The sequence below is a fragment of the Uloborus diversus genome, chromosome 1, assembly GCF_026930045.1.
Source record: "Uloborus diversus isolate 005 chromosome 1, Udiv.v.3.1, whole genome shotgun sequence".
NCBI lineage: Eukaryota > Metazoa > Arthropoda > Arachnida > Araneae > Uloboridae > Uloborus > Uloborus diversus.
The window spans coordinates 173271731-173298408 of record NC_072731.1 but is presented as its reverse complement, the minus strand read 5'-3'; the positions used below and the strand labels follow the sequence as shown (position 1 = coordinate 173298408).

The window sequence follows — 26678 nt, the reverse complement described above, 5'->3', positions numbered from 1 at the left end:
GGCGTCAAACAGAAAAAACGTACGGTGGCAAAATAATATGCCTGAGGTCAACTCGTATTTTTCAGTCTTACGAATCTGATTGGTGCAACTTTTACTCGCTTAAACTTGCACAGTCAGATTCTCGTTTGAAACCTCGTTTCTTTTCTTTTCTTTCTTTCTTTCTTTTTTTTTTTAACTTTATTTAAAAGTAGTTTTTCGAAATTGCTACAAACTACTTTTTTTTCTATCAAACTACTCGCTACTCTACTTTTTTTCAAAAGTAGTGCGCTATACTACAAACTACTAAAAAAATATACCTGCTATAGTAGTGTCGCTACTTGTAGCGAGCTATTTCCGACCACTGAGGGAGGCACAACCCCAGAAATGTATAGATACAATGATGCCTGAATGTGAATTGTGTATGTGAATGTAACTTGAATAAATATTAATAATACGGGAAGTTTCTTAACTAAAGATATGCGGTGCGACTCACATGCAACATGAAGCGTTTCTAAAATAACAAAGGAAAAAAAAACATACAACGTGAAAATCTTTTCAGGATTGGTGTCCATAGGAATGTGTCCGATACTCTGTTTTTACGCCGAAAAATAAGTGAAAAAATTATTAGACAAACCCCTGGAATTAAAAGGTTGTGTTTGACGATTTAAAAAATATTTTAGGGAGGAATACCTTCATGAGTCCCCCAACTTGCTACACATGTTCAATCTTTTTAACTTTTCTCGTCTCCAGCCTCTCAGAAGAATGCTAATGGTTAATATTATGCCTCCTTCTCCCCCAAATGGATGTGAAGCTGTTGAAAACAGAAATAAAAAAAAAAAGTTTTCGCCATTTCAAAAAAGTGAGGGAAGGGAAGATTATGGAGGGAAAGCGGTGTTCATACATAAACTCAGGGTGTGATTTTGCATAAGAATCAGCAAGAAAGGTGTCAGAAATATTTTGTAGATTTTTTCCCTCTATTTCTCTCTCTTTTTTTTTTTTTTTTTGCCGTGCAGTGTTATTAATTAAAATTAAGTACTCCAGCCTAGCGTCATAGACGGTAGAGCACAAAGATTCCGATGTTATTGATCATGGACAAGGTCCAACAAATCCAGTGTGCCAAGTCGCCAATTCAACTAAAAAAATATCTTTGAGTTTTCTCAGGAAAAGAATGTTTTTAGAAGACACATGAAACTGAATTTTCTTATAAACTCTGAGAAATAATTTGTGTGGAACCTAATTTTTTTTTCCTGGGTGTCTGGGATTTTCCAGTTTTTGTCAGTCTCTGGTAATATGAATTTATTAATTACTATTAATAACAATATGGAGTTAATTTTTTTTGGTCGGTCTCTGATTATGGATCACTTGGTCCAATTACGTCCTAGTCGTTCAAACTCAAATGTAAGCTACTCAAGTATTGCGACCACAAGAGGGTTGATCGTTAAATTGCAAACATCCTCAGGGTGCTTGTTAAAGTGCTTGTTTCTAGTGCAGCGAGGATAAAACGAAAAACAGAAAGAGTAATTAACGACTTGAATAATAGTCACTTGAAATCTTCTACAAATAGGAATCCTTTATAGATTGATAATCAACTAAGTACAACAGTTATTGCCACCTAGTGGCATTGGCGGTGGAACATAGGTTTCGCTCATGACGATGCCTATAATTTCATAGTTGTGGCTAATACAGTAAAACCTGTCTACAACGATACTGTTGGGACACCAAAAAAATATCGTAATAGACAGGTTATCGTTATAGACAGTTTTATTATACATGCTGACATTTTGCTGGGGCCAAAAAAAAAAAAAACAATATATATATATATATATATATATATATATATATGTATTGTTATAGACAGGTTATCATTATAGACAGTATCGTTATACACAGGTTTCACTGTATTTCATATAGTTTACAGTATTGCGTAGTTTTCCTGCATGCTTAGTACTCTATTAATAGATAGAAACACTTCGAAAAAAGAAATAACTGAGGAATAGCTGGAAATCAGCAAAATAAATTATTTTATAGGTATGTAGTAAGATTTCGTTTGTTGGAAGTACGAGTCTTTTTGATAAAGGCAACGATTTCTAAATGAAAATTTGACTTTTCTTTTTAACCTTGAGAAATCAAAATACTATGATACTCACACACACACACACACACACACTTTCCATTGCTTTTCTTTTTCTCAATAATTTTCGAAACAGAAAACCGAAAGTCGCAACTTTTCGCGGAATTTATGAATGGAAAATTTGCGGTGCAAATATCTTTTTCATATGCCATCTGCTTCCTGATTCGAAGGAACCGCTCGGTTTGCAAACGACACGCTTGCCTTCCCTCTCCCGCCATCGCTGGCCGAGAGGAGGATTTTCATTGGTCCCTGAGGACGTGACGTGAATGCTGGAAACACCTGGAGGACGAGCACCGTAAGGGATACTGGAAAATGAGATTGAATAGTAAAGCAAACGAAACAGGCCCTGCGTACTTTGATGTCTTTACTGCTTCTAGTAGATGTATGAAACTTCAAAACATAAATTTAAAATTCAGCACAAGCTCGAGATTCTTATTCAAGGTAGTTTTGCACTGCGAAAGAAAATTAATTTAAAGAAGAAGAAGAAAAAAAACTTTACATTTAAACAGTTTTTTTTTGAGCAATCACGATTGCTTATTGCTTTCATTTGACTGTCCTTGACGTTACGGTTCCTTTTTCAGCTTGGACCAGGGCTGCAGCACCACCGTCCACCGGCGGCGGCGCGGCTGGTCCTGAGCACTGTCCCCCGGAATCCACTTTTGCTGGGCGGTGGCGTCCATGTCCTACACACGCATGATCATATACACTCCCCTACGTGCGCACGCCTTTACACACATACACACGCCTACGTGCACACACGTAAGCCTACACACACAACTATACACACGTAACCACCCAGGAAGAGGGACATGCTTGGGGGGGGGGGGAGCCGTTTCTAGAAACCATAACTCTAATCAGTAGGGTCTTGTCGCAACTCGTGATTGCGAAAAACATAATTTGAATTCAAAGTTTCGGAATTCAAATTAGAATTAATTGGGGGAAGTAGGTCACAGATTTTACTTTTTATATATATATATATTTTTATCCTTATCGTAAGAAGTTTATTTTTCCAAGACTACTTCTATGTATGGCTCTTTCGTTGTTCTGAAAAAATCTAGATTAGACGATTTTCAACTTTGCGGCTGCCACTAGCGCAGCCTGAGTTTACCTTCTGGGGGGGGGGGGAGGGGTAAGGGTTTGAGTATTTGTATGGGGAAAAAGAACTGGAATATATAGAGAGGGTCGATTTTAACTTTTGGTAAAAATTGAAATCGTCTGTAGTGGGAAAAGTTGTGTATTGGCAAAAATGTTCATGTAAATTTTTTTTTTTTTTTTTGAAAATTAAAATATATTTAGATCCCCCGCCTGCCCCTTGAAGTTTCACCAAGTATGTAAAAAATCCTCACGGCGCTCCTGGAATTTTTTCTTTCACACAGCTTGCAACTTTCAGTTTCTTATGTCAGTGCCACCCATTTGCCTTTAGCTAATATTGTACTAATGAGGGAAAAAACATTGATGAGATTAGGATCAAAATAAAAAAGAGTTATACCAAAATCTTACATAGTTTTTTTAAAAATAATTCTTCGTTAGGGCTTTAAAAAACAATCTGTTCTTTTAATGACGAGACGATGTGAACCATAGCTGAAAACTTCGGAGCAAGAAGATAACAGCTAAACCTTTCGAAAACTTTTATGAATAAAATAAATAAATAAATTAATTTTTTGAAATAAAAAAAATATAAATAAAATAAAGAAGAAAAAAGACATTACGTTTAATATTATGTTAGATATTGCTTCAAAGAAACTAATTTTTATCACCGAACACTTAAATGAAAGACAACACGACCCATGTGTAATTAATTGTTAGTGTTACGTATTGGAGATTTCCCGGTATTGTTCCAAATACATATAATAATCCAAACACATTTTGAATTTTTACTAATAATTGAAATAATATTTGGATCTACTACAAAAAAAAAAAAAAAAAAAAAAAAGAAAAGCAAGACGGTGAGAAAAATCATTTAGCTTCAAAATAATACAGTAAAATCTGCCTACAACGATACTGTTGAGACCAAAAAAAAATATCGTAATAGACATGTTATCGTTATAGACAGTTTGATTATTCATGCTGACATTTTGCTGGGGCCAAAAAAAAATATTGTTATAGACAGGTTATCGTTATAGACAGTATCGTTATACACAGGTTTCACTGTATTACACGACGAGTAACGTTTCTCTGCCAGTTGCTCCTGAAATGAAATCTATTAAAGCTTTTTTCCTATAATATCTTATGAAGTATTGATAGAAGATATGTCTCTCTCGTTACAGAATGAATTTTTTTTTTCGTGCATTTAAATTTAAAGCAAAAAATCGACAAAAAGTGGATACTTGTCCCTTTCGTGAACTTTTTCCGAAGACTTTCATACGTTCAAAAATAAAAACTCTTGCGCAGTTCAAGACCCAAAAGAAAGAAAGAAAGAGACACTCGTTTCTCTATATAATGTGGAACTTTTATCGTTTGGGACATGGAATTATTGTACTACATCAGGGTCCGACGAATCCCGGGTGATTAAAAATAATACTTTTGTGATTAATTCTTTTGGAACAGTAGTCTTTTAAAAGCCCGTCTACACTGAATTTTTCTATAAGCTCTGAGAAATAATACATGTCTTTCAACAATTTGTATTCGGGGCCAAACGTTTTTTCAAGTTTTATCGGTATCGGTCACTACACGTCACACGCAACCTTGTAGTTTATAAGAACCATTTTTTTAGTAAGAAATTCATGCAGTTCGTTTTAATAATAAAGGTTTGTAGAAATTTAATTATTTTTGCATCATTATTTTTGAAATATGAAATGGCTATCGTGCTATATCTTTGTGGCTTCTTTAATATCTATCAAAAAAAAAAAAAAAAAGTTACTAGCTTTATACTACATAAATTAAGTATTGACAACTGAAAAAGGATTAGTTTTAATTTATTTTAACTGCAGCACTTTTACAAAATCCTGCAACAAATGAGTAGACTAGATAGACTGCAAAATTGCAACAATTTTAGAACTACAAACAAGCTGGACGGGCAAACTTCGTCGTTATCATCATTGTAATCATCAGTCAGCCTCCACTGGTTGCATTAAAATTTTCTTCAGCTCTTAAAGGCTACGATATGTGTTTGATTTCTAATTTAAAAAAATCATTCGTTAGATTTTTTTTCCGACTGGGTACGTTTAATGTAGCACTTGATGCAATGAGAGAGTGAAGATATTGCATTACTTTAACTTTATACGTACAGTAGAAACTCGCAAATTCGAACCCCGTTAGTCCGGATCTCCGGATAATCCGGATTAATCTTTTTTTTTTTTTTTTTTAATTTTAGGAGCGATCGTCAAATTTCCATAACATTAATTTATTTACCCCTCTTACCGGCAAGACCGTGGTATGTCCTTGATTAAGTTCCCTTTTCCCTTTTCTTGGCAATGCAACTTTTGAATCATTTTTTCTTTCCTCAATTACTTCATTATTATAAAGATTACAGACTTTATAATAACAAAGTAAAGATGTTTACCGTTTATGTGTTATTGTATGTGTTTCATATAAAGATGATTTTCAGTAAAGAGTATGTTTTATTTCATTTTTTTTTTCATCCTTCGGATAATCCAGATTTTCGATATTCCGGATTGAGTCGGATCCCAATTAATCCAAATTATGGGGGTTCTACTGTATTGCTTATTCACATGAATAATGGTGTGTCCCCACGCGCATTTGTGTGCGTGTGTATTATATCAATTATCTGCTCTATGAATAATCAGACTCCTTCCCTCCCGATTTTTGCTCGGAGGAGTCGTAGGAAGTGATGCAGTATGCAGTGATTTAGAAATGGAAAGTGTTTAAGTTATATACTTTCCTCTTATGAAAATCTTTTCCATTTTCCAACCCATTTCTTTACATTGAATACGCGCAATGCCCGAAAATTCCTGTTATTTTTATTGTAAAGATAGGGCGTCTATCATTTTTTTACTTGTTTAGAGAAACTGAAAATACGATTGCTGTGCACCCTGTGGGTTTTGAAAGGCAAACATCTTTAAAAAAGTGTTGACTTATGAACCCTTTTAAACTTTACAAAAATTTAGGTATTTATGATTCACTGACTAAATGTATTAAGCATATTCAAAATAAAAATAAAGTATAACAAGATCGGGCACTTCCTTAGTTGCTATAATATTTGCTTAATAGATTCAGACAAAAATCCCTTTTATGTGGTTAGGTTAAGTCAAGATAAATTTAAAAAATAAAATTGAAAGATTTCTTAGCATGTATTGGAAGACTTTTTGAGCACACACACACACACAAAACCCCCTTTTGTTTGAGGAAGATATCTTGAATCAGCCTATAAGCATATTTCACGCATTGAAAGTCAGAGATTTCGACGATACGCTTCAAAATTAAGTGAAGCGTATTTTAAAACTTTGTACCGTAAATTGAAAATTTTCTTTGGTGAAAATAGGGAGTATAAAAAGCAACTGAAAGTTTTAAAATGTTACATTTGAGTGTTTTTTATTGTTTTAAATTCTGAATGATTAAACATTCTGAAAATTGAAAATCAAAACTGTTCTTGCCCTGCAATTTTCAATGTCCGCCTCAAAAAGTGAATTTTTTAATGTAATGGATCACTTTATGATCTTTATTGTTTTCGTGTATTCCAATCCTAAAAAAATGAAATTGTTAAGAAGTATATCTACACTAAAAAAAAAAAAAAAAAAAAAACTTTTGATATACCCCTGATTCTAGGTATTCTAATAATGCTCTGAAAGACCTGAGAAATATCAAGAACACTCTTCAAATGTTTCAATTTCACATGAGTACATAGAATGTGAACAAAATCCCTTACGAACCCCAATTCAACGGTCGTCCTGCCCTTCCCCTCGCCTACCTTCGCCTCCCCACCTCCCTCTCTCTCTCTCTTCTGCTACTTCCCGTCTATCTACCTGGTTACCCCGAGCAACCAGTTCCACAGCTGACAGCGAAGTGTCAACATATACCCCGAGTGCTGCAGCCAACGCGGTTCTTCCTGCCACATGCTATTGATTGCCGCTATTTTTTTTTTCAAGGTGGATAATTTCGATTAGAATAATTGTAGATGATTCTCTGTTTGTTTATTGTGTGACATCATCAACGAAGATAGTTGGGAAGTTTTAATGTTCGGAAAGAAAATAACAACACGTGCTCTTTAGTATTTTTCCAATGTAACGTGGATGACGTACTAGTGTCGATGAATAATCTCTCTTTTACAATGAAATGGATATTTTTGAAATTAAGAGAGATAGGTCCTTGAAATTTTGCCTCTAATACAGGTTGCCTATTATTTGTTACGCATCGTAATATAAGAATTAACATTCAGAGCCGTTTATTGCAATAGAAAATATTTTTCAACAATATCTATTTTTAATCTTCAAAATGAAATCTATCTTAAATTAGAGCAAAGCTTTTGAAATTTGACCTGAAACTACAAAGCTTTAAACATAGCTTAAAAAATGTTGTTAACAGTTATGAATGGCGTTAATTAGTTCGCTAACTATTCTTGTTGACATTACTATTGTTAAAACTGGAAAAGAATTTGGATAATAATTTCTTCTGAATTTGTGTGCAGTGAATTGGGAATATCTTGTCAAAATCACCAAGTTACGTACTGTGAACGTACTGAATTTTCGATTATAATTCAGAACCAGAAAACTAGTGTCATTGTGCTTCAAGCTGTTTCGAATATGATTTTGCTTCAACATTCGAGAACGTTCTAAGGTGTACTAAAAGAATGTGACGGTTTGCAGCGCATTATGTCCGCATGCGGCATAACAGAAATGCAACAAACTTCGTGTGGTGGATTATACGGTGATCTTGAGGAATACTTGAGTGAAGTTGAGCGACGAGCCCAGCGAACGGCCAATGACGGTGATGATGTTTATGCTCAGCTGGTGCAGAGAGAAAAAGATCTGGTGTTGGCAGCAGAGTTGGGGAAAGCCCTTCTCGAAAAAAATGAACAAATCAGCAGAGCTAATGAAAGGCTGGCTGAGGAATACTCACATAAGTTAGAGGTAAGACACATTCATTTTTATGAAATGTTTGCAGAAATGTTACTGTAGACCCCAGATTAACCAGTTTCGGTTTATCTGGCTTGCGGATTATCCGACTACCCACCCCCTCGAATATTATTTAAAATTAGTAAAAGAAGAAATAAAGCACACCCGTAGAAAAATGATGCTATGGAATTAGATGAGCAGAATTAGTCGTAGAGCAAACGAAAAGCAGAAACAGCGATAATTTCATTCATCACAAAGGAAAAAAGTGAGCAAAATTTCTATTATGCAGTAGTAAATCTAGATAAACACTAAAATTTGTCTTTTCCATGCAATTAATTTGCATTAATAAATGTCCTATAGTGTCATTTTGTACTTACATCATTAAAAAAAAAACAATTCATCAAAACTCATAAATTCGGTTATCCGAGACAAACATTTGTCCTCAAGCCAAGGCATGTTTCGAGCTTCTAAGTTCATCGGGAGTTTATGTATTTGCTGTTTTTGATTCTAAAAATTTTGTTTTCAATTCTTCAAATGTTATTTTTATTAAATACATCATAAATATTTTATGTGCAATGTGATGAAAATCTGTGTTTATTGAAGCAACTTAAACCAAACTAGTCAATCCAAATCAAACTTCTCGGTGAGCAGTAGAGTGTGAGAGATTTCATCAATCAACATTATCATAATTGAAAACAAGTATATGGCGAGAAAATGTTTTTAAATTGATGACTTCAATTGGTTAAATCCCAGAAAACTTTTATTTCGAAGTTTGTTAAGTTTCAAAAGTTCATTAACCACAAATCTATGCTTGCTTATGTTCAGCCGTGAAACTGATTTATTAACATTATAAACAATTAACCTTATGATTGCTGTTCTTCGTTTTTGCTTTTGGTTAAAAAGTTCGTTCCACCAACCTACACACAGACCCAATTCAAAAAAAAGGGGGGGGGGGGAGAGGTAAATTAATGTACTCTATTTTCTTTTGTTTCCAGTTGTCTCATTCATTCTTTCTTGTTCTTAACTAATGGGCTGTGATTTAAGAATAACAAGTGTTTATATGACGAGATGCAACTAAACGTACAGTTAACACAAGGTCAGTTGGCACATAAGATTTTCAAAGATTTTTTTGAAACTCAAACTGACACCTTCGTCGATGATCCTTTAGGATAAACAGCTAAGAATTGCATATTCATTTTTGGCAGGATATAGTCAGAAGCATTTGATGAAAAAGTTTAATATAGTACTCCAATAAGAACAATTATGTACACTATATATTGTTTTAAGCATCATGAAAATAAAAAAGGATTTTATTGGAAAGGGGTCATTTGATCAATCGCATGACCTTTTGATTCAGTTAATACAATTGTTAGTCATATGTTGATACAGTAATAATGTTTCACCAAATGGGAACATTATAATTCCTGACGAATTATCTGATTTTGAAGCTGTGATTGATATTTTATACTACGAGTAAATATTTACGAATATCTTATTTACCAGAAATTAACTAGATCACATTAATTGTAAAAGCTGATGAAATGACGTTCATATTCGCATTTAAGGCGCCCCTGGCATTTTTAGGAGGGCGCAGCGCCCTGTCCCTTTGATGTTAGTGTCGAGAGCACTCTGCACTCTTTTTTACACCTATTAATGCGCCATCCTTGACCTTTTGAAGTTTGAACAGAACTTCCTCACAAAAGCAAGTGTTTTTTGACTTTGAATTCAGAGCTTTTAGCAATCTTTTAAATTAAATATTAAAAAGCTTTTTACTAGTTATTTAAAAAATAATTACAATAGAGTAATTTATTAGAAAAATGCTATTGAAAAATATTTGGCTTTGTATGCATATATCAGGTATACAAAACAGGTTATAAAAAATCGCCCTCTTTACTACAACATTTCTATTCAAAAATGCCCTTTAAATTGAATTAAATTGCCCTTTTATCTGGAAGCACCCTGACCCTCTTATGGTCTTGGGAACCACTATAAGGTTTTCTTAGATAGTGTTTTCTCATTTCATAATAAGAAGTTAATCCGTTGTTTTTACTACGTTGAAACAGGAATTAAAAATTATTATTTAGTTAAAAGTTGCAGTTTTACAATATTTGTAATTATATGCGCACTAAACTGCAAAAACCACCGCGTTCCATTACACTGGTGTACCGTAGTAGTAAAGTATTAGTCGTCATTTTAGTATACATAACTGCCAAGACCGCCGAGAGCTACGAAAGGCCCCCTGTCAGTTCTGTCGTCGGGTCCCCTTCCGTCCATAAAACTTATAAAATTTATACTACAACGATTCTGAACCGGGGTCCCCTCAACGACCATGCCCCAAGTTTCTAGCGAGGATGCCATAGACTCTCGTCGGCCCTGATAACTGCTGTCAAGTTATGAAAAAAAAATGAAATAACATTAATTTTTAGACATTAGTAGATTCTCTGAATAAAAAAGTATAATTGAATAAAATTAGTAAAATGTAAGACATTTCGTTAAACCATAAAAATCAGTTTTTTAAAACGTTCGTATTGACCCGCTTTTCTTGTAAAAATGCTTTGGAAATACATAACTTTCAGAAATTTATTAAAAAATGTTAAACATAATTTAAAAAATCACACTAGTCAATAGTTAGACAAAAAGCAATGAAAGGATAGCCTTTTCTTGCCTAGATTTCACATTTTGATTTACATGTTTGTTTAACTTTGCTCTTCGTTAGTCTCTATGGCAACGAAATAGTTATCATTGCCTTCCAAAGTTTCGTTCTCTTTATCTCCAGAATTGCATCATAGCTGTGTATCATTTCAATTTTTTGGACAATTCATAAATTTATCCTTTTAAACGCCTCTCTAGTTTGAGGTAGAGGTGCGACATCGATAATACCGATACATTGACCAAAACATTTGATGTTTCGAAATATCGATAATCCGATATAATATCTTTTATTTCTTTAATGTATATTCATTCATAGTAAACTCTGAGAAGTACTTTTATTTTATAACAGAATTTACGACCTGAATTTATTAACTAAAAGTTGAGATTTCCACACAGTTAAAGCAAAGTTAGTGCTATTAATACTAGCTTTCTACGCTATGTTATAATCTTTTTTTTTTTTTTTGCACTACTTAGTATCGTTAGATAAGTTTCAAAATAAGAAATTTTTTCCAGATATGAAATGCTGATTCAATGAATTATGTCTAACCAGACTCTTTCTGGTTAATACGTCATTACCAACCCAAGTAATAATTTTTAAACAAAAAAATAGCGAATTCGGAAGACAAGTTCTAAAAGTTTTTTTTTGCTTGATTACATTTGGATGCATGAAAATAATTTTTAGTACTTCACTTCGTGAAGGACATTTAAATTTTTCTGAGTAAATTAAAAAAAAACAAACAAACAAACAAATAAATAAATAAATAAATACATGAAAAAATAAAGAAATAAAAAAATCTCTGTAGAGGATGAAAATGTTTGCTGTTAAATGTTGTGATGATGTGTTTTGTCTGCAGTGAAATAATGTTATTATTCCGATTTAGAAGACAACTTTTAAAAGTTTTTTTTTTTTGCTTGATTGAATTCTGTAAAATTCATTTGCCTGCATAAAACGCAATTTTCAGTATTTCACTTATGGAAGAGCTTTTAAATTTTTTGTGCATGTTAAAAGTAGCCAAAAAGGAAAAAAAAAAAAAACCAACTGCATTGGATGAAATATTTTGCTGTTAAATGTTGTGATGATGTGCTTAGTCGGCAGTGAAATATAATTATTATACTGAATAGTTTTGTTAAAATTATCAAATAGTAATTTGATAGTTACCTGTGTCCAGAAATTAAATGTCAGAAAACACGCATTAGCAAGTATGAGAATTAAAAAAAAAAAAAAAAAAGCAATATCTATATATTTTAATTTAAGCGTTATTGGTTTCTCTTGTTTTCACATAGTACTCGCTTTTGTATCTGTCTGCTCTGCACCAAACATATTACTTTTTGAAAGTTGTAAACTTGCAATGTATAACTTTTTCCATAACTTTCTAAGTGAAATACTATTTTTTAAGTATCTAAACTACATATTTACTCAGGTACTAAAAAGGGAAATTGCTTATTAATGATTGATAAATAATACCTTTTAGTAAAAAGAAAAATATATTTAATATTCTTGTGCAGCCACTAGATTAACCAGAATTTGTTTTGAGGGAGAGGGGGGATTCATCGAGGCTTATTCAACGTGGCACAGAAAATCAAGGTTGTAGGGGGAAGGGGTTGATTACATTCCTTTTCGTAGTCTCCCTGTGTGCAGCAGTTCCTTTGTGAACAGACTAAATTCAACTTATAATAAATTGAAACAAATGGCCTTAAAAGGTAGTTTTCCAGTTTGAAAAGGTCTCAACTTATCATAATTCAAATTTTAGATTCATTTACACAGTATTAAAATGATCAAGCAGGTTTTATCCGAAATAGATAGTTTCAGAATTAAGAATCGGATTTGCCATGTCGCAATTGTGAGGGACCCCTCGACCGTATATGCCCCCCAAAGAGGATACAAAAATACACAGGATTAATATTTAATATAGTTCTGAGAGGCAAAGAGGTAAACAAAAATACATTGCAACTGGTCCCTACCCCTGTTATTCCGCTAACTGATAGTAAGTGGGAAAATAAAATACAAATAAAACCGCGTAGCTACTAAGGCCCAGGTTGCATTGCAGGGGAACATGGGGCAAAGTGAAATGGTGAAATATTTACTCCGTTTTTAGCTCCACCTATCTGGTATTGTTTTGAATATATAGTACCAGATGTAGTCTATTCCAGTCAGGAAAAAAATACCGCCGATTATTAAAGCATTTGATAATACAGGCAATTTTAAAAAATTGATACTCATATTATAATACTTTGTTGTAAGTCAAAAATCATTTTTGTTGTAATAAAATGATAAAGTTCTTGTTATTAACATTCTGAATATTAATTGAGACCTCCTAATATTCAATGCAGTATTAATTTAATTAATATTAAGATTATTTCTATTTTTAATAAATTGTACAATTAGTCAGGTGCATACAGGGCAAAGTGAAATAGTTGGTTTCATTTACTCACTCAAACATTTAATATAAATTACTTACGTTTTCATTTATTAATTAATTCATCTGCATTCCTTCATTTAGCAATTCACTTATTTATTAATTCATTCACTTATTTTCTTATTCATTCATTCTTTTACTCGTTCATTTATTTTTCTTCATATATTAATTGATTTTTTCATTTAATTATTCCTTTATTGCTTCATTATCTTCATTTATTCATTCAGCCTTTTATTTACTTATTCTTTTGATTAAAAATATGTTTTATAATCATAGAGAAAATATTTCATTAGAAAAATATTTCATTTTTCACTTTGCTCCATGAAAAAAAAGTGAAAAATTTCCCCCCCTTTTTTGAAGACTCAAATTTACTGTCAAAAATAAAAAATAATGTTTAAACGCAAGTTTTATTCTAAAATAGAATGTTTTTTTTTATGTACTGTGATTTTTAAAACAAATTTCTGATTTGTTCAATTTGAAAAAACTCAGTCATCTTAACCATTTCACTTTGCCCCACATTCCCCCTACATTGCAAAACTTAATTGTTATTGATCCCTTCACTCATTTTAATGCTACTATCAACGCAAAGGTAAGCATTTTGAATTCAATCTTTATGAAAACATTTAAAATGAGGAAAAATATCCAAGCATTTTTGAACGAGCTCTGATTTTGTGAGATGGCTTTTAATTAATTATGACTGTTCTCGCAGAAGAACTACAAAAAAGGAATCTCAATGTGAATTTTCTGCAGAAAGTTATTGTCACGGGGAGGAAAATGAAATTGCATCTACACCAACCAAGACGAAAGGGAAACTGATTTTGACTCATTAGTTCTGCTTGAGCTCCAAAACCGTTAAGTTTGCCTAATTAACGATAGATTAAGTGGCAATTGGTTGCTAACTTTCACTTGAAAGCGAAAGTTGTAACAGAGTCTTTTCGGACGATTCTAATGTTGGAGATCATTAGAGATATCTCGTTGGTGATATTGCCAGAGCGGCTATCATGAGCTAATTTTTTGTCTGGTCCAATTAGTGAAATTAAAATATAAACGTGCTAAGTTCGTCTAAAAACCGATTTGGTTCAGCTAACCGTGACTTATATATTTTCTAACTCGGAGTAAAATATAACAGGAACATTCATCAAAATACTAAATATTATATGCAGTAAGAGTATAATAAAATTTACATTAGATTGCGTCTAAGGAACAATCTGTGAAAACTTGAAAAATTCTCTTGGTCTCTTATAGTCATAGATCAAATCTATAGTAGATTGATTAGATTTTTCCGAAGCTATTATAAAATCTGCCTTAATTCAAAATCAAAAAAGTGTCTTAGCTTTGGTTGTACGTAGCTTAATGTCTCAAGTGCTTCAGTACGATATTGCAGCAAACGAAACTATTATGCAGATCACTATTGGGGTAAACTGAGGATTATCAAAGATAAGTTAGGAAACATGATATGCACATCATAAGTTACACTTTTGACAGAGAGTTTTACATTGAGAAATAACACTGTGTAACAATATCCAGCTTTTTAGTTTCCTTAACCTTTGGATAGAAATGAGAATGGTTGTGAAAAAAACCTAATATTTGGGGAGAAAACCCCCTCAAAACGTTCTAGTTTGATTCCGGAGGGTTAATTTCTGCTCGGAAATATTGAAAAAGTAGGAATTTCTTGCGAAGAACAACGAGAATTTATCATAATAATTCTAACGCGTTCATTTAAATTTTTATGTTTAATGTCCCACTTGAAAACATTAAATTTGACAATGCAGGAAGCAGTAAGATGATCTAAGTTTTATGTACATCAATTATTATTTGCTACTTTTTTCAATAAATCTAAATTTATACGCTGTTTGTTTCCGTAAATTTAGCATCTTTACTTAGAGTAGAATCGATTCATAGAATTTAATTCGAGTTTTAATTCTTCTTACGGAATCAGCGGCTAAAATACAATACTAATAAGTAGTTGAAAATGAGGATAGTTAGCAACTTATATTTACAGTTCTAAATAATTGAAGAAATCTTTCATTCAGCTAATCATGCAACTCATTTCAAGTTAGTTCTCTGCTAATGGCATGAAACAAAAAGCCAATTGACGTCAAAATTGATTCTGCTTTAAACTGTTTCCTACTCTAGCAAATCAAGAGCTGTTTAATTGCTAATTTCCTACGAAGCAATTAAAACAGATTAAGGCTTCTATAACCTGGATTTATTCTTCAATTGTTTCCAAAGAAAAATCACAGCTGCTATCTCCGTGCGTTTGTTTAGCTTCAAACTCGCCGATGTCAACCCTAATCCCACATTTCAAGATTAATATCAAGGACTCGTTATTATCTTAAACGCACCAAACCAAATGCCCACGTTGGCATTTCAAGGTTCATTGACTTAAATGAACATGCAATTAATTATGTGTGTATGGCATATGTGTAGGACTTCCTTTTCCTATCTCGGATCTTGAATAAAGACAAAATACGTAAATTATTGCATTAAACAGCAATGAGCCCACTAGGACTATATCCCAACCTGAGTGCAATTACCCCAAAGGGAGTAAAGAGGAATTTTCCATGGGGTGAAAAATTACCAGGATTGGGTCAGTATTCGGTCACAAAACAGAATTATTAAAAAAGGCAGCGAGAAGCGAAAAGATGTGAGTGCCAAAATTAAAAAAATTGGAGGCAACCAGTACAAATGGTAGGTGAACCTCTCCTCTGTTTTGGTTCAAAAGGTGGTACTAGTAGCCCTGGTAGGTGCTGTTTTACAGCATGATTAAAAAAAACTTTTTAATGAAAGTTTACCAAGAACCGGAACTTTAATCGCGTTTTACTCAAAACTTGAAAATATCCACTAAAATCCCTTTGCTTTTCACTGCCTTCATATGAAATCTGCCTAATCGATGACCGTTAGTGATTGATATAAGAGATAATAAATATGGAGCTGGACTTACAATGTACTCTGGCCGAAACAACAACTATTAAACGAATTGATGTAACTAAGTAGTATCATAATATCAAGCATATCATTGACTACTACTTTATTTTACAACAAATTGCTAAGAAAGAGGTATTTTCCTTAGCTCAATGCTTAAAATTAATATTAGAATTGTTATTTATTTTCGTAATTAAGAAAAAAAAATGATAGAGCTAATTTGTTTTTAGAGTGAACATTTTTGGGGTAATTGCTTACGTATAATTCGTTTTATTTTTACTAGTCTTAAAGAGGTTGGGAACCACTGGATCTTAGATTATGCGTCGAGACAGTGAAAAAAACCCACCTATGAAGATAGCCGAGCGTTATTTTATCTTATAGTTTTTAAATTTAATTGCTAATAAAAACGGAGAGGACAGCATATATTATAGGAAAGTTGAGTCGAATTAAAGTCAACCTATACTTCCATAAAATCCTTTTTTTTTAAAACTTTCTTTTATCTTCTCTCCCACTAAATGTTGAGATAATAGCTCAATTCAAACGAAATTATTTGCTTAAAAGATCTAGATGAAGCAGATCAAAGTTCAAATATGAACAGTTAAAAAAGAGGCAAACATTAAAGTCAATGGAATGATTTAAATCCAAACAAAAATCTTAAACTATTCCGTAGACATGGGACGAACTTTTGGAAAGAACTCGATAGCATAAAAATAAAAAAGAAGAAATAAATTATTTTGAGCTATTTTTTTTTTTTTTTTTTGAACGGTTGAAAAACATTGGTGTCTGTTGAGAACAATAGAAACTAGATTTTTGCATTAAAAGAAAATTCAAGAAAATTTCAATCTACGCTTAGTTGTCTGCTCAACGAAATAAAAAAAAAGGTCTTTCTACAAAACAAAGTAAGTTTCTCTAGGTGCATTAAGGAAGGTAGCTGACCTGATGGTCTTGAATCAATTAATGAATTCTTGAATCTCATTTATTTTCCGCACTGGAAAATAAACGCAAACAATTTTGCTTTTGTTATAAACATTATTAAGCAGTAAGAATTTTACTTTCCTGTTTCACTTTTAATATTAATAACTGCTTGTTTTGCAAACATTGAAATATAAAACAGAAAAAAAAGGTTTCCTGTAGATAACAAAGTTTTGCTGTCTATTATTTCGTCTAAAAGTAATTAATTTTGTTGCGTATTGTGTGAAAATTCCTCAACTTCATATGGTTTCTATTTCTTCAATGAAAGTAAAAAAAAAAATAATTAATAAATAAACAGAAAAATATTTTCAGATTATAGTTTCAGACATTAAGAACATTTTATTTTATATCATTTTCGGTCAATCTTTTCTGCCATCAGACTGTTTTCGTATTTTAGATAAAAATAAACAAAGAAGTTTTTATTTTGTACTATTTTCAGACAATCATTGCTGGCATCAGACTACTTTCGTATTTTAGTTAAAAATAAACGAAACTTGAAAGTCTCTAAAATTTGTATTTGCACATCAAACGTCGTAACCGGAAATAAATAAACAACCCTGGACAGCTGAGTATCCCTAAAATGTAAAAGACGCAGCCGAAAATTTGAAATAAATATCACTTCCGAAAGCGAAAAACGATTGTAATTCATAGGTGATTCAACTGTTCTAGCAACACTTTCTGTAGCAGAAAGTGTATATTGCATTTGGAGCTTCCGAATAAGGAAAAACGTCACATACTTTATGTCGTCGTAAATGTCGCGTCCGTTTGCAACGCATGCATGCTTGCACAGATGTCTTTACCTGTAAGTCGTGCGTCAGAACTCGCTCTCTTTAATAAGAAATGCGGGAAAAATCCACTCTTAATATTATGTTCGCTGATTTGCTAAGTCTTAATCGTACGTGAGATTCACACTGTAGATTAAGAAAGATCTGAGAAACCGAGGAAAGCTTTTTGAAGAGGCTCGAAGCTAAGATTTAGAGGAACTTTATTTGCAACTTTCTTTTAGGGTATATCTAAGGAAGTGAAGCTCCTTAAAAAAATAAATAGAGGAATTAAATATGAAAGAGATTCGTTTTGTTTACGTTTTCAAGTGAGATTAATATTTTTTTCGTAATTGAAATAGGAAAGGAATATTTACAATCACTCATAAGCATGAATGAAAGGTTTCTTCTTTCTTTATTTTTGGTTGAGATTGACTGCCTAAAATGCATGAAATAAAGCAAAAAGCTGACTTTAAAAAGGAAAAGTATTGACAAATTTTGCACACAAGAAACAAGTTCTTATTTTGTGAGGCTAATTTTGTCTCTCCGTCATTTATTCAAAACTGTAGAAGTTCTAGAAATATATTTAGGACGGTGAAAAATAACAGCAAGAATAACGATATGATGTAAAGTGTACCTCACAATTGTTGACATTCGTCTTCGAACGAATTATTTTAAAACGGATTGGAAACAAGAGATATTAGGGTAGCTACAAACTTTGTCGAAATAAGTTTTTTCGAGAAGGGATATTGTTTGTTTGCATATTTTGGAGCTGTGTGTGTATAAATAATTTGATTTTTGTTGCTTTCCGAGTACCAACAATAATGAGAAGCACTATACTTAAAATTCAATAATTGCGAAAACAAAGACAGTTTCTATTTGAACGATCTTCGGAAAAAAAATACCACCACATTAATATACGAAGTTTTGGTTCAAGTGCAAATAAGAAGATGCTTACGCACAGTAAAAATAATGGTTTTATTATAGCTCAAAACTTATTCAGAATTTTACGCTAAAGAAAAAAATTGTGAAATTAGATATATACTTTGCTACATTAATCACATTTATTTTTTCTCCTTTCCTTTTGTTTTTCTTTTTCAACGATTTCAAAACTCTCTTAAGGTCAGAAGGTTAATCCGCAAGTAATTATTTTTCGACTTCATTCCTGATTTCTTTTTCGATTTTTATGTTTCAACGATTATCTTTAAGTCTTCAACTTCTTCTTATTTTTGAGAACGAGCTTGAAAATGCTTGTAATCAATATACTGACACGGTGTCAGTATAAAATGTCAAACCATCGGTTAGAGAATAGCGATAAAATCATTTCGACAATCAACGTGCATTGACTTGGGCTATTTTAATATTTTTTGCAGTGTTTTAATGTTCAGCGAAAGGGGAAAAATACCAGCAATCGGCTGGGCTGTCTGTATTTGACACTCACAGAAATAAATTTGTCCAGGAATCTCCTTCAAAATTATAGTGTTCTAAATTATGAGAGCTTTCCAGAAGAGATCTCTTTTTGTTTTGTCATAATTTAGAATACTCAGCAATTTTTTGGGAGCTTATTACTGAAATTTTATTGTGGCTTTGTGAAACACTGATATTTCCCTACTATTGTTGAAAATAAACTCAAAAACAAAGCGGCCACGTATGCATAACTTATGTACTCTATAATATTTTGGAATCATATTAGATCAAATATTTTTGAAATTATCAGACATTTTTACCTCTCGCAAAAACTAGTATTGTCTCGGTAATAGAGAAGAAAACTCATGCATGTGTGTTCGTCATAAACAATAACCCATTTGTGCCTTTAATAGAAACAAACAATAATTGATTAGAAAGCAAATAAATTTTTTAATGGCATTTAAAGCGTCCAACTCTCGTCGAGCAATGAGTATCTAATAAGGTACAAGATCTAATCTATACTTGGATAAGTGTACAGGCTTGGAGACAATAGTGATTGCTACGGCAAAGCTTTCAAGTTTTTAATCTTAGAAATTTCTTGTTAATACAAAGGATAGGTGCGGGATTTCTTGCGTAAAGTTCAACCCTGACTGCTCTTTTATTTATCAGTCGGATTGTAAAGGCGCTGCAAACGATTGTTCCTTTCCATAGAGCGTAACAAAGTGTGTGATAACATTTCTAAAACACACTGAACCTTTTATAATTATAAAGGTCTCTTTTGAACAAGGAGAAGAACACGGGAGGTTTTCCGGGTTTTAACCCTGGCCATGGAACATTTTTTAGTGGTGAAGAAACAATATTAAGCAGGGAGATGGAACTAATGACCTTTCTTTTGTGGATTTTTTTAAAATACTTTTTAAAGTGAAGACGTTCGAAGGAATTTGTAACGTCATTATGTGTTTTTGTCAGGACGTTTTGTGCAAAGTGGATTTTAATTACGTTGTAAAAACGTGGTCAGCATTCGTGCATAAAGCTAGTTCATGCTTTTAGTTGAGTTTTAAGTCATAAGATCGTATGATGAAGGAAAATTTGGATGAAGAAATTTCCATTTGAGTTTAGGAACTATGTTAATTTAATAAACTTGTGTAAATTAGTTTACCCTAATAATTTCGTATCACATTCTGCTTTTTCAGGAAGACAGAATTGTACGACCCTTAAAAGTGTGCTTGTTGTTTCTTGGCATGTTTTTCGTAATTTATGTAATATTAATAAATCCTGACTCCTGAGCAACTATTATAGATGCTAGAAAAGAACAGTTGTTATTATTCTTTAGCACGCATCAGTTTATTTGCTTACTTACAGATCATTAAAAATATTTTGCTCTCAAATATTAATTTGTTGAAACTAAAATTTTAAATGCCCAGAAGTTCATATAATTAAGGATTGCTTCCTCTTCATCAAAATTGTTTCATAAATTTTTAATTTAACTTTCATAAAACCCAAAAATAAGAAACTAACAGCTTTTTCACTTGCGAAATTAAAAACATTTTTTCAAATGAGCAAAATTGCATCATAGCATCTTTATGTTATTATGTGCGAAAACAAAACAAAATCAGAGGGTTATATTTTCCTATGGTATGATTGCAAAAAAATAAAATAAAATTAAATTAAATAAGTAAATGAAAAAAATAAATAAATAAAATAAATAATAAATTTAAAAAAAAAACTTAAATAAAAAAAATTGGCTATGTAGTGAATCTTTTTCAAACTGAGCTGAAGGTGCACTATTTTACGAGCATATTTTTAAAATCATTAAGATATTATAAATATTACGGAGTTAATAAGTTAATGACGACTCTCGAAGAAAGGTTTAAAAACCCCTGATTGGTTGAGATCCTCAAATTCTGAAACGGTGAATAATACCAGGAATCCCAACCAATCATGTCTGTTACAAAATAAGTTTAATGGGAAAAATATCTTTTATTATACACAGAAATATCTCTAAACTCGTCAGACGGTGAAATTAGAAGTTCTCAGAAAAAACTCACCGGCTGTATTTTAGGTAGCTCGTGCAGTAAAATATTATACTTCTCGTCAGGGTCAAGCAAAAAGTAAGGTTACAAACGAGCAGCTTTCTTTGAGTCAGCGTGCATTGGCCGACATTCTGACCTTCAACTGAAGAAGGCTCATTAAGTGGTCGCGTTTATACCGAAAGATAAAACATTAACTTATCTTGTTGATATAACTTTCCTTACGATGTGGATGATGATTGCATTTGAACGTTCCTCAGTAAAAAACAAAAAAAAAAACGAATTTCAAATGATCAAAAATGAATTTATAGAATAAGTTCATCCCTACATAAACAAAAAGAATTGTCCAAGCTTCAGCCCATTATCGGAAGTCAACTTATCAAAGGCAGACTATACTCTTCTTTCAATTCGTAAAAAAATCCTTTTTATATATTTTTTTAAACTTTCACAAAGTATCAAAGGTTAAAAACGTTTTTCCGAATAAAACCTTCAAAAATACCAACATTTAAAAAATCAGAAGCACTTATCAACGGGACATTAAATCAACAGACATTTTAAGCAGGCATGGGAAGAATTTAATAAATTTTTAAATAAGAATATTAATGTTTTTGAATATTGATTTAGTGTTCTACTAGCATTAAAATATTTTAATTTTGTATCGTTTTTAATTTTGTCAAGGAATCTTCTGCATACTGCTTGCAGGTTTTATGTTATTCCCTGTAGACTATATAAAAAATGATTTACTTTTTTCATGAAAATATTATAAAATATTGTGAGTCGTGGAATTCAGAGAATATTAACTTAAGGCAGACCTTAGTTTCATAAAATTTGGACATGCCTATGTGTTGTAATTTTTCTTATGATTGAGCCATTTTTCGGTGATAGTTCTATGATTGTAAGTTTAGTGCGATTAAGACTCATACATTTCGTAGACTTTGGCTCATGTTTTGCTATGATTCTGACACATACATTTCCGTATGATTTTCTTTTATGTGGTGCAATACACATAACTTTTTTAATTATGTTGACATGTAAACATCTCTATGATGTTGGCGCGTAAGTTTTTGTAAGATGTAAGCAGAGCACATTACTTTTTTAACCATTAAGAAGTAAACTTTTCTTTTCTTTGATTGAAGCACAAGCTATTTTTATGGTTAAGATACAATAGTTTGTTTTTGTATTGGATACATATTACTAATGATTGCGTTGTGTATTTTGAATAAATGTCTTCGTCTTGCTTTTTGAGCACAAGTACCAATTACATCATCGACGGCAGCAGAATCGCATCATTAGGAAGTTCTGAGTGGAAAACAGGAACAAGAGGGCATTTTTAAACGGGAAAGCACGACTAAAAGAATCATATTGCGTTAAAAATTTGCATCACAAACTAACTTAAATAAGGTAAATACCATTCTAGAGCCTAACACAAAATGTGTTTTGGCAATATAATAACAGTTTTTTAATACTCATCTTATTACTGAACTGCAATGATTGAACCAATGCTTCATATACAAGGAAGTTCCATGAAAGAAAATTACACATCTGAGGGATATGTTTGCAAAATTTTCCCTGAGAGTGGGCGAACAAGAAACTTTTCGAGTGAAACCGCAGATCAGACTAATTCTGGATTATAGAAAGACTATAATCTAGGCTGTATAACAAAATGGTTTGTAATGCGGAAGAAAACCTTAAAATAAAATGGATACCTCGTCGTGGTCTTCGAATAGCTGTTTGCGACGAAAGCTCTCGCATCTTCTCCAATGGTTTGTTTGATCAATAGCCAGACAGTAGCAAATGGAACTAAATGCTGCGTAAAATGCCGCTGAATGACTGTCATTTGTCTCTGCTTCAGTAGCTTCCTTATGTTGTGCCTGAATATAAGTGCACAAATTTTCTATTTTTTTAAAACCATGATGAATGATTCCATCCACATGTTTTGAAGAGGAATGAAAGGGAAACTTTTTTTTTTCATTTCATCACCTGAGGGTTAGTGATGATTTCATGGCCACTTATTTCCCACTTTGCATAGTTTAGGCGAACTTTGACAAATTCCATCTTGATTTTACACTCGGTTGCGATTGGAGATCACCCACTTCAAAAAGTTAAAGCCTTTGTAATATAAGAAATTTTTAGCGTGGCATATATAAAGGGATAAAGTTTTGACGTAAAACTGTCGATGGCATCGGATTCTAAGCAGTTGCTTAATCATAGGATCTAAAATACTATATTGAGCACTATGAACAAGTTCTGATTGACGCTTTTGTTTCATGTAAAAGACTCGCATAAAATTGCAGATTGCTACATACACATGTTTCGGCACTAAAAGGAAAGCCTTTTTCAATGCAAAAGAAGCAAGCTTATGGATAAAAGACATCTGACAAAATATTTATCGGATGCATTTTCATCCATTAAAAATATTTATTTAATTATTACTCTGCTGATGTGTTCAAAGAAATTATTTCACAACTAAACATGCATTAGAGATGCATATATACTTTTAATTTTGTCCGTAGCACAAGTTCTGGGTGAGATGTTTTTGACGTAAAATCTCTCCTGGCGTTGTTTGTTTGCTTTCGAGGCACTTATTTCGTGAAGAAATCTATTATAGCACAGGAATGTGTATTTAGCGTGCCCCAATTTTAAGGAACGTTGTTTTAAAAAAAATCAGGGTGTTCCGTTTTAACTTGCAAGACCTTTATTTTCGCAACCGATAGTCCTATATGTATACTTCCAATTGCAAAGATGTTCACAATCAGATGCAGAGTTAATGTATTGAAAGTTTGAAGTCAAAAAAAAAAAAAAAAAAAATTAACTTTTTGTACGGGTTCCAGGTCTCCTAAGTTATTTTTAGAGAAATAATTTCCATTGAAAAGTAATTCCAACACAAAACGTTTAAAATTAGTACTGCCAATATTTACCGAGATATGAAACGCAACGTTTTGTAACTTGCACCGCTCTTCACTCGCTATCAGCAACAACTTTTGGGGGAAAATATAGCGGTTAACAAGGGTTTAAAATTATATGTGTATAGAGTGGGTTTTTTCAAATCGTTCGAGGTTTTGTAGTGTGTTTTTGTGTATCGCGGCATAGCATTTGTATTTATTTTTAAATAGCAGTGAAAAATATTAATACCTTGTTTTTCTTACTTTGACGACCCGTCATTCTTCTGAAAGGGCGATAAGTTCCAATCTCATCTTCTGTATGCTGCCTTGAGCTTTGAGCTGGAATATCTCCTTGAGTTTTAGTCCTACAAATGTCAAGATTTTTGTGTCAGTAATAGTTTTCAACGGAGATTAATCATCTAAGTATTAGTCAGAGGACCTAGGGCCCGTATAAACAGTTAAATTTTGTATTTTTTGACTAATTTTTATTTCTGCTTCAAATTTTTAATGCCTTAACTCTGCATCTGATTTTGAACATTTTTGTAATTGGAAGTATACATCTGGAACTAACGGTTGTAAAAATAAAGGTATTGCAGATTAAAATGGAACACATTGTATATTTGCCCATTAGTTTTACAATAAGGAAAAAAAATATTTTTGTGTACTACCCGAGTTAATTAGGAAAAAACTTTTCGTCGAAATATAAGGCTTTCGATTTACTTTGTGGATAAACTTACCCTGAAACATGGCATCTGTTTCCCTTGAAGACATGTTTGTATTTCACTTCTTTAGACTAAAGTTCTAACTGTCCAAATACACTGAGAGGGCAGGAAAAAAAAGACATATAACTGGATGAGACGAACTGTTTGTAGCTTTAACGTCAAATAATGGTGTAAAATTCACAAGCATTGGTCTTGTCCATATTTCTTCACCTTCAGAGCCAGAAGAGAAAACAAACGCTGAAACAAAAACAAACTACTAATGATGATTTCTTCTCTTCGTAGCTTTCGAGTAATACTGACAGATTATTTCTTATTTTATCCACATTTTCATTGCACGAATCTTCTAATTATCGTATCAATTTCTTTTTAAAAATATATTTCCAGCATGTACTTCAAGTTGTACCTATTAATAAAATATATTTGCATGAAGTACATTAGTATTCAACGGTTCACCCTATTGAAATTTGCTACCTCCAGAGATGAAAGTATTTCGAATTCAACAAAGGATAAATCTTTAAAAAGATTATGCTATTCAGATAAACTTTACTCCTACAATTTGCATAACAAATAGTTATAAATACGTTTCACTGGACAAGAATGACAATTTTAAATACGTTGTGGGCGTGAAAAACAGAAAAGATCTTTATTCTAATAGACCTTTCTAACTCACAACGCATGACCAAAGACATTGAAATAGAGATTGCTGAATCATTTGGGAGATATTTTTCTAAATGCGATGTATTTTGATCACGCTGTCTAGTTTTATCGCATGAAAAAATTTAACGGAAAACATGAAATTTAAAATGTTAAGAAGTTGATTCATGCGGAATTTATGTTAAGTTTAAAGTCTCACGAATACGATTGTTTGTAAAATTACTGATTAAGTTGATGGTTCATTCGTGATATGAGGCACTGAGAAACAAAGGGCCAAAATTAAAAATTTGGAGATAACCAGTACGAATTTGCGGGTGAACCTCTCCTCTGTTTTGGGGCAAAATATAGTAAAGGGTGTTTTTTTAGAGTTATAGAACTTTAAGTTCAAATAAAACACCGTTAAATGATGTAAATTGCCATGAATTTGGCTTTATTCGAAAGATGATTTTTTGCTTTTTTTATTTAAATGTGATTTCTGGTATATGGCCGTTTCGGCTGGCTTGGCGAAAGTCTAATCTGGAAGTCCAATTTTCTATCACTTTTTGCAGCAATAGGAGCCGTATATGAGTGATATGTGGCGAATGTTCTCGTCCAAGGCGTCAGTCGTCTGTGGCTTATCGGTGTAGACCTGAGACTTCACACAGCCCCACGAAAAAAACTCCAGCGTAGTTAAATCGCGTGGTCTTACAGGCCAACTCACGGGTCCATTAAGCGAAATTATTCGTTCACCGAAAGTTTCTTTCAATAAATCAATTGTGACACGCGCTGTGTGGCATGTTGCGCCGTCCTGTTGTCTATTCATGATGAAATGACAAACCAAACTAAACACAAAACATGTGACAACTATCAAAATAGCCCACAGATCAAACAGTGTTCCCGACTTAAAGTTCTATACCTCTAAAAAAACACCCTTTACTAGTAGACCCAGTTGGTGCTGCTATACAGCATTTTTTAAAAAAACTTTGCGATGAAAGCCTATCTAGGACCGGAACTTAAAACGCGTTTTATTCAAAACTTGAAAATGTCCTGTAAAACCCCTTTGCTTCTCACTACCTCATATGTTCTTTTACTACAGTTTGAGCAAAGTTGTTTTGACTCGCGCAAAACAACTTTGTGGTTACTTTTTCGACCGTTT

General features: G+C 32.5%; 1 protein-coding gene across 1 annotated transcript in view; it reads left to right on the top strand.

Annotated features, from left to right (window-relative positions):
* Nucleotides 1–7051: 7051 nt before the first annotated feature.
* LOC129233591 (bicaudal D-related protein homolog) overlaps nt 7052–26678 on the top strand; it is a 167406-nt gene continuing 147779 nt past the window's right edge. Inside the window, exon 1 of the mRNA XM_054867597.1 lies at nt 7052–8136. Within this exon, the coding sequence (XP_054723572.1) occupies nt 7879–8136 (258 nt within the window). The 5' untranslated portion in view covers nt 7052–7878. The remainder of the gene's footprint in view (nt 8137–26678) is intronic.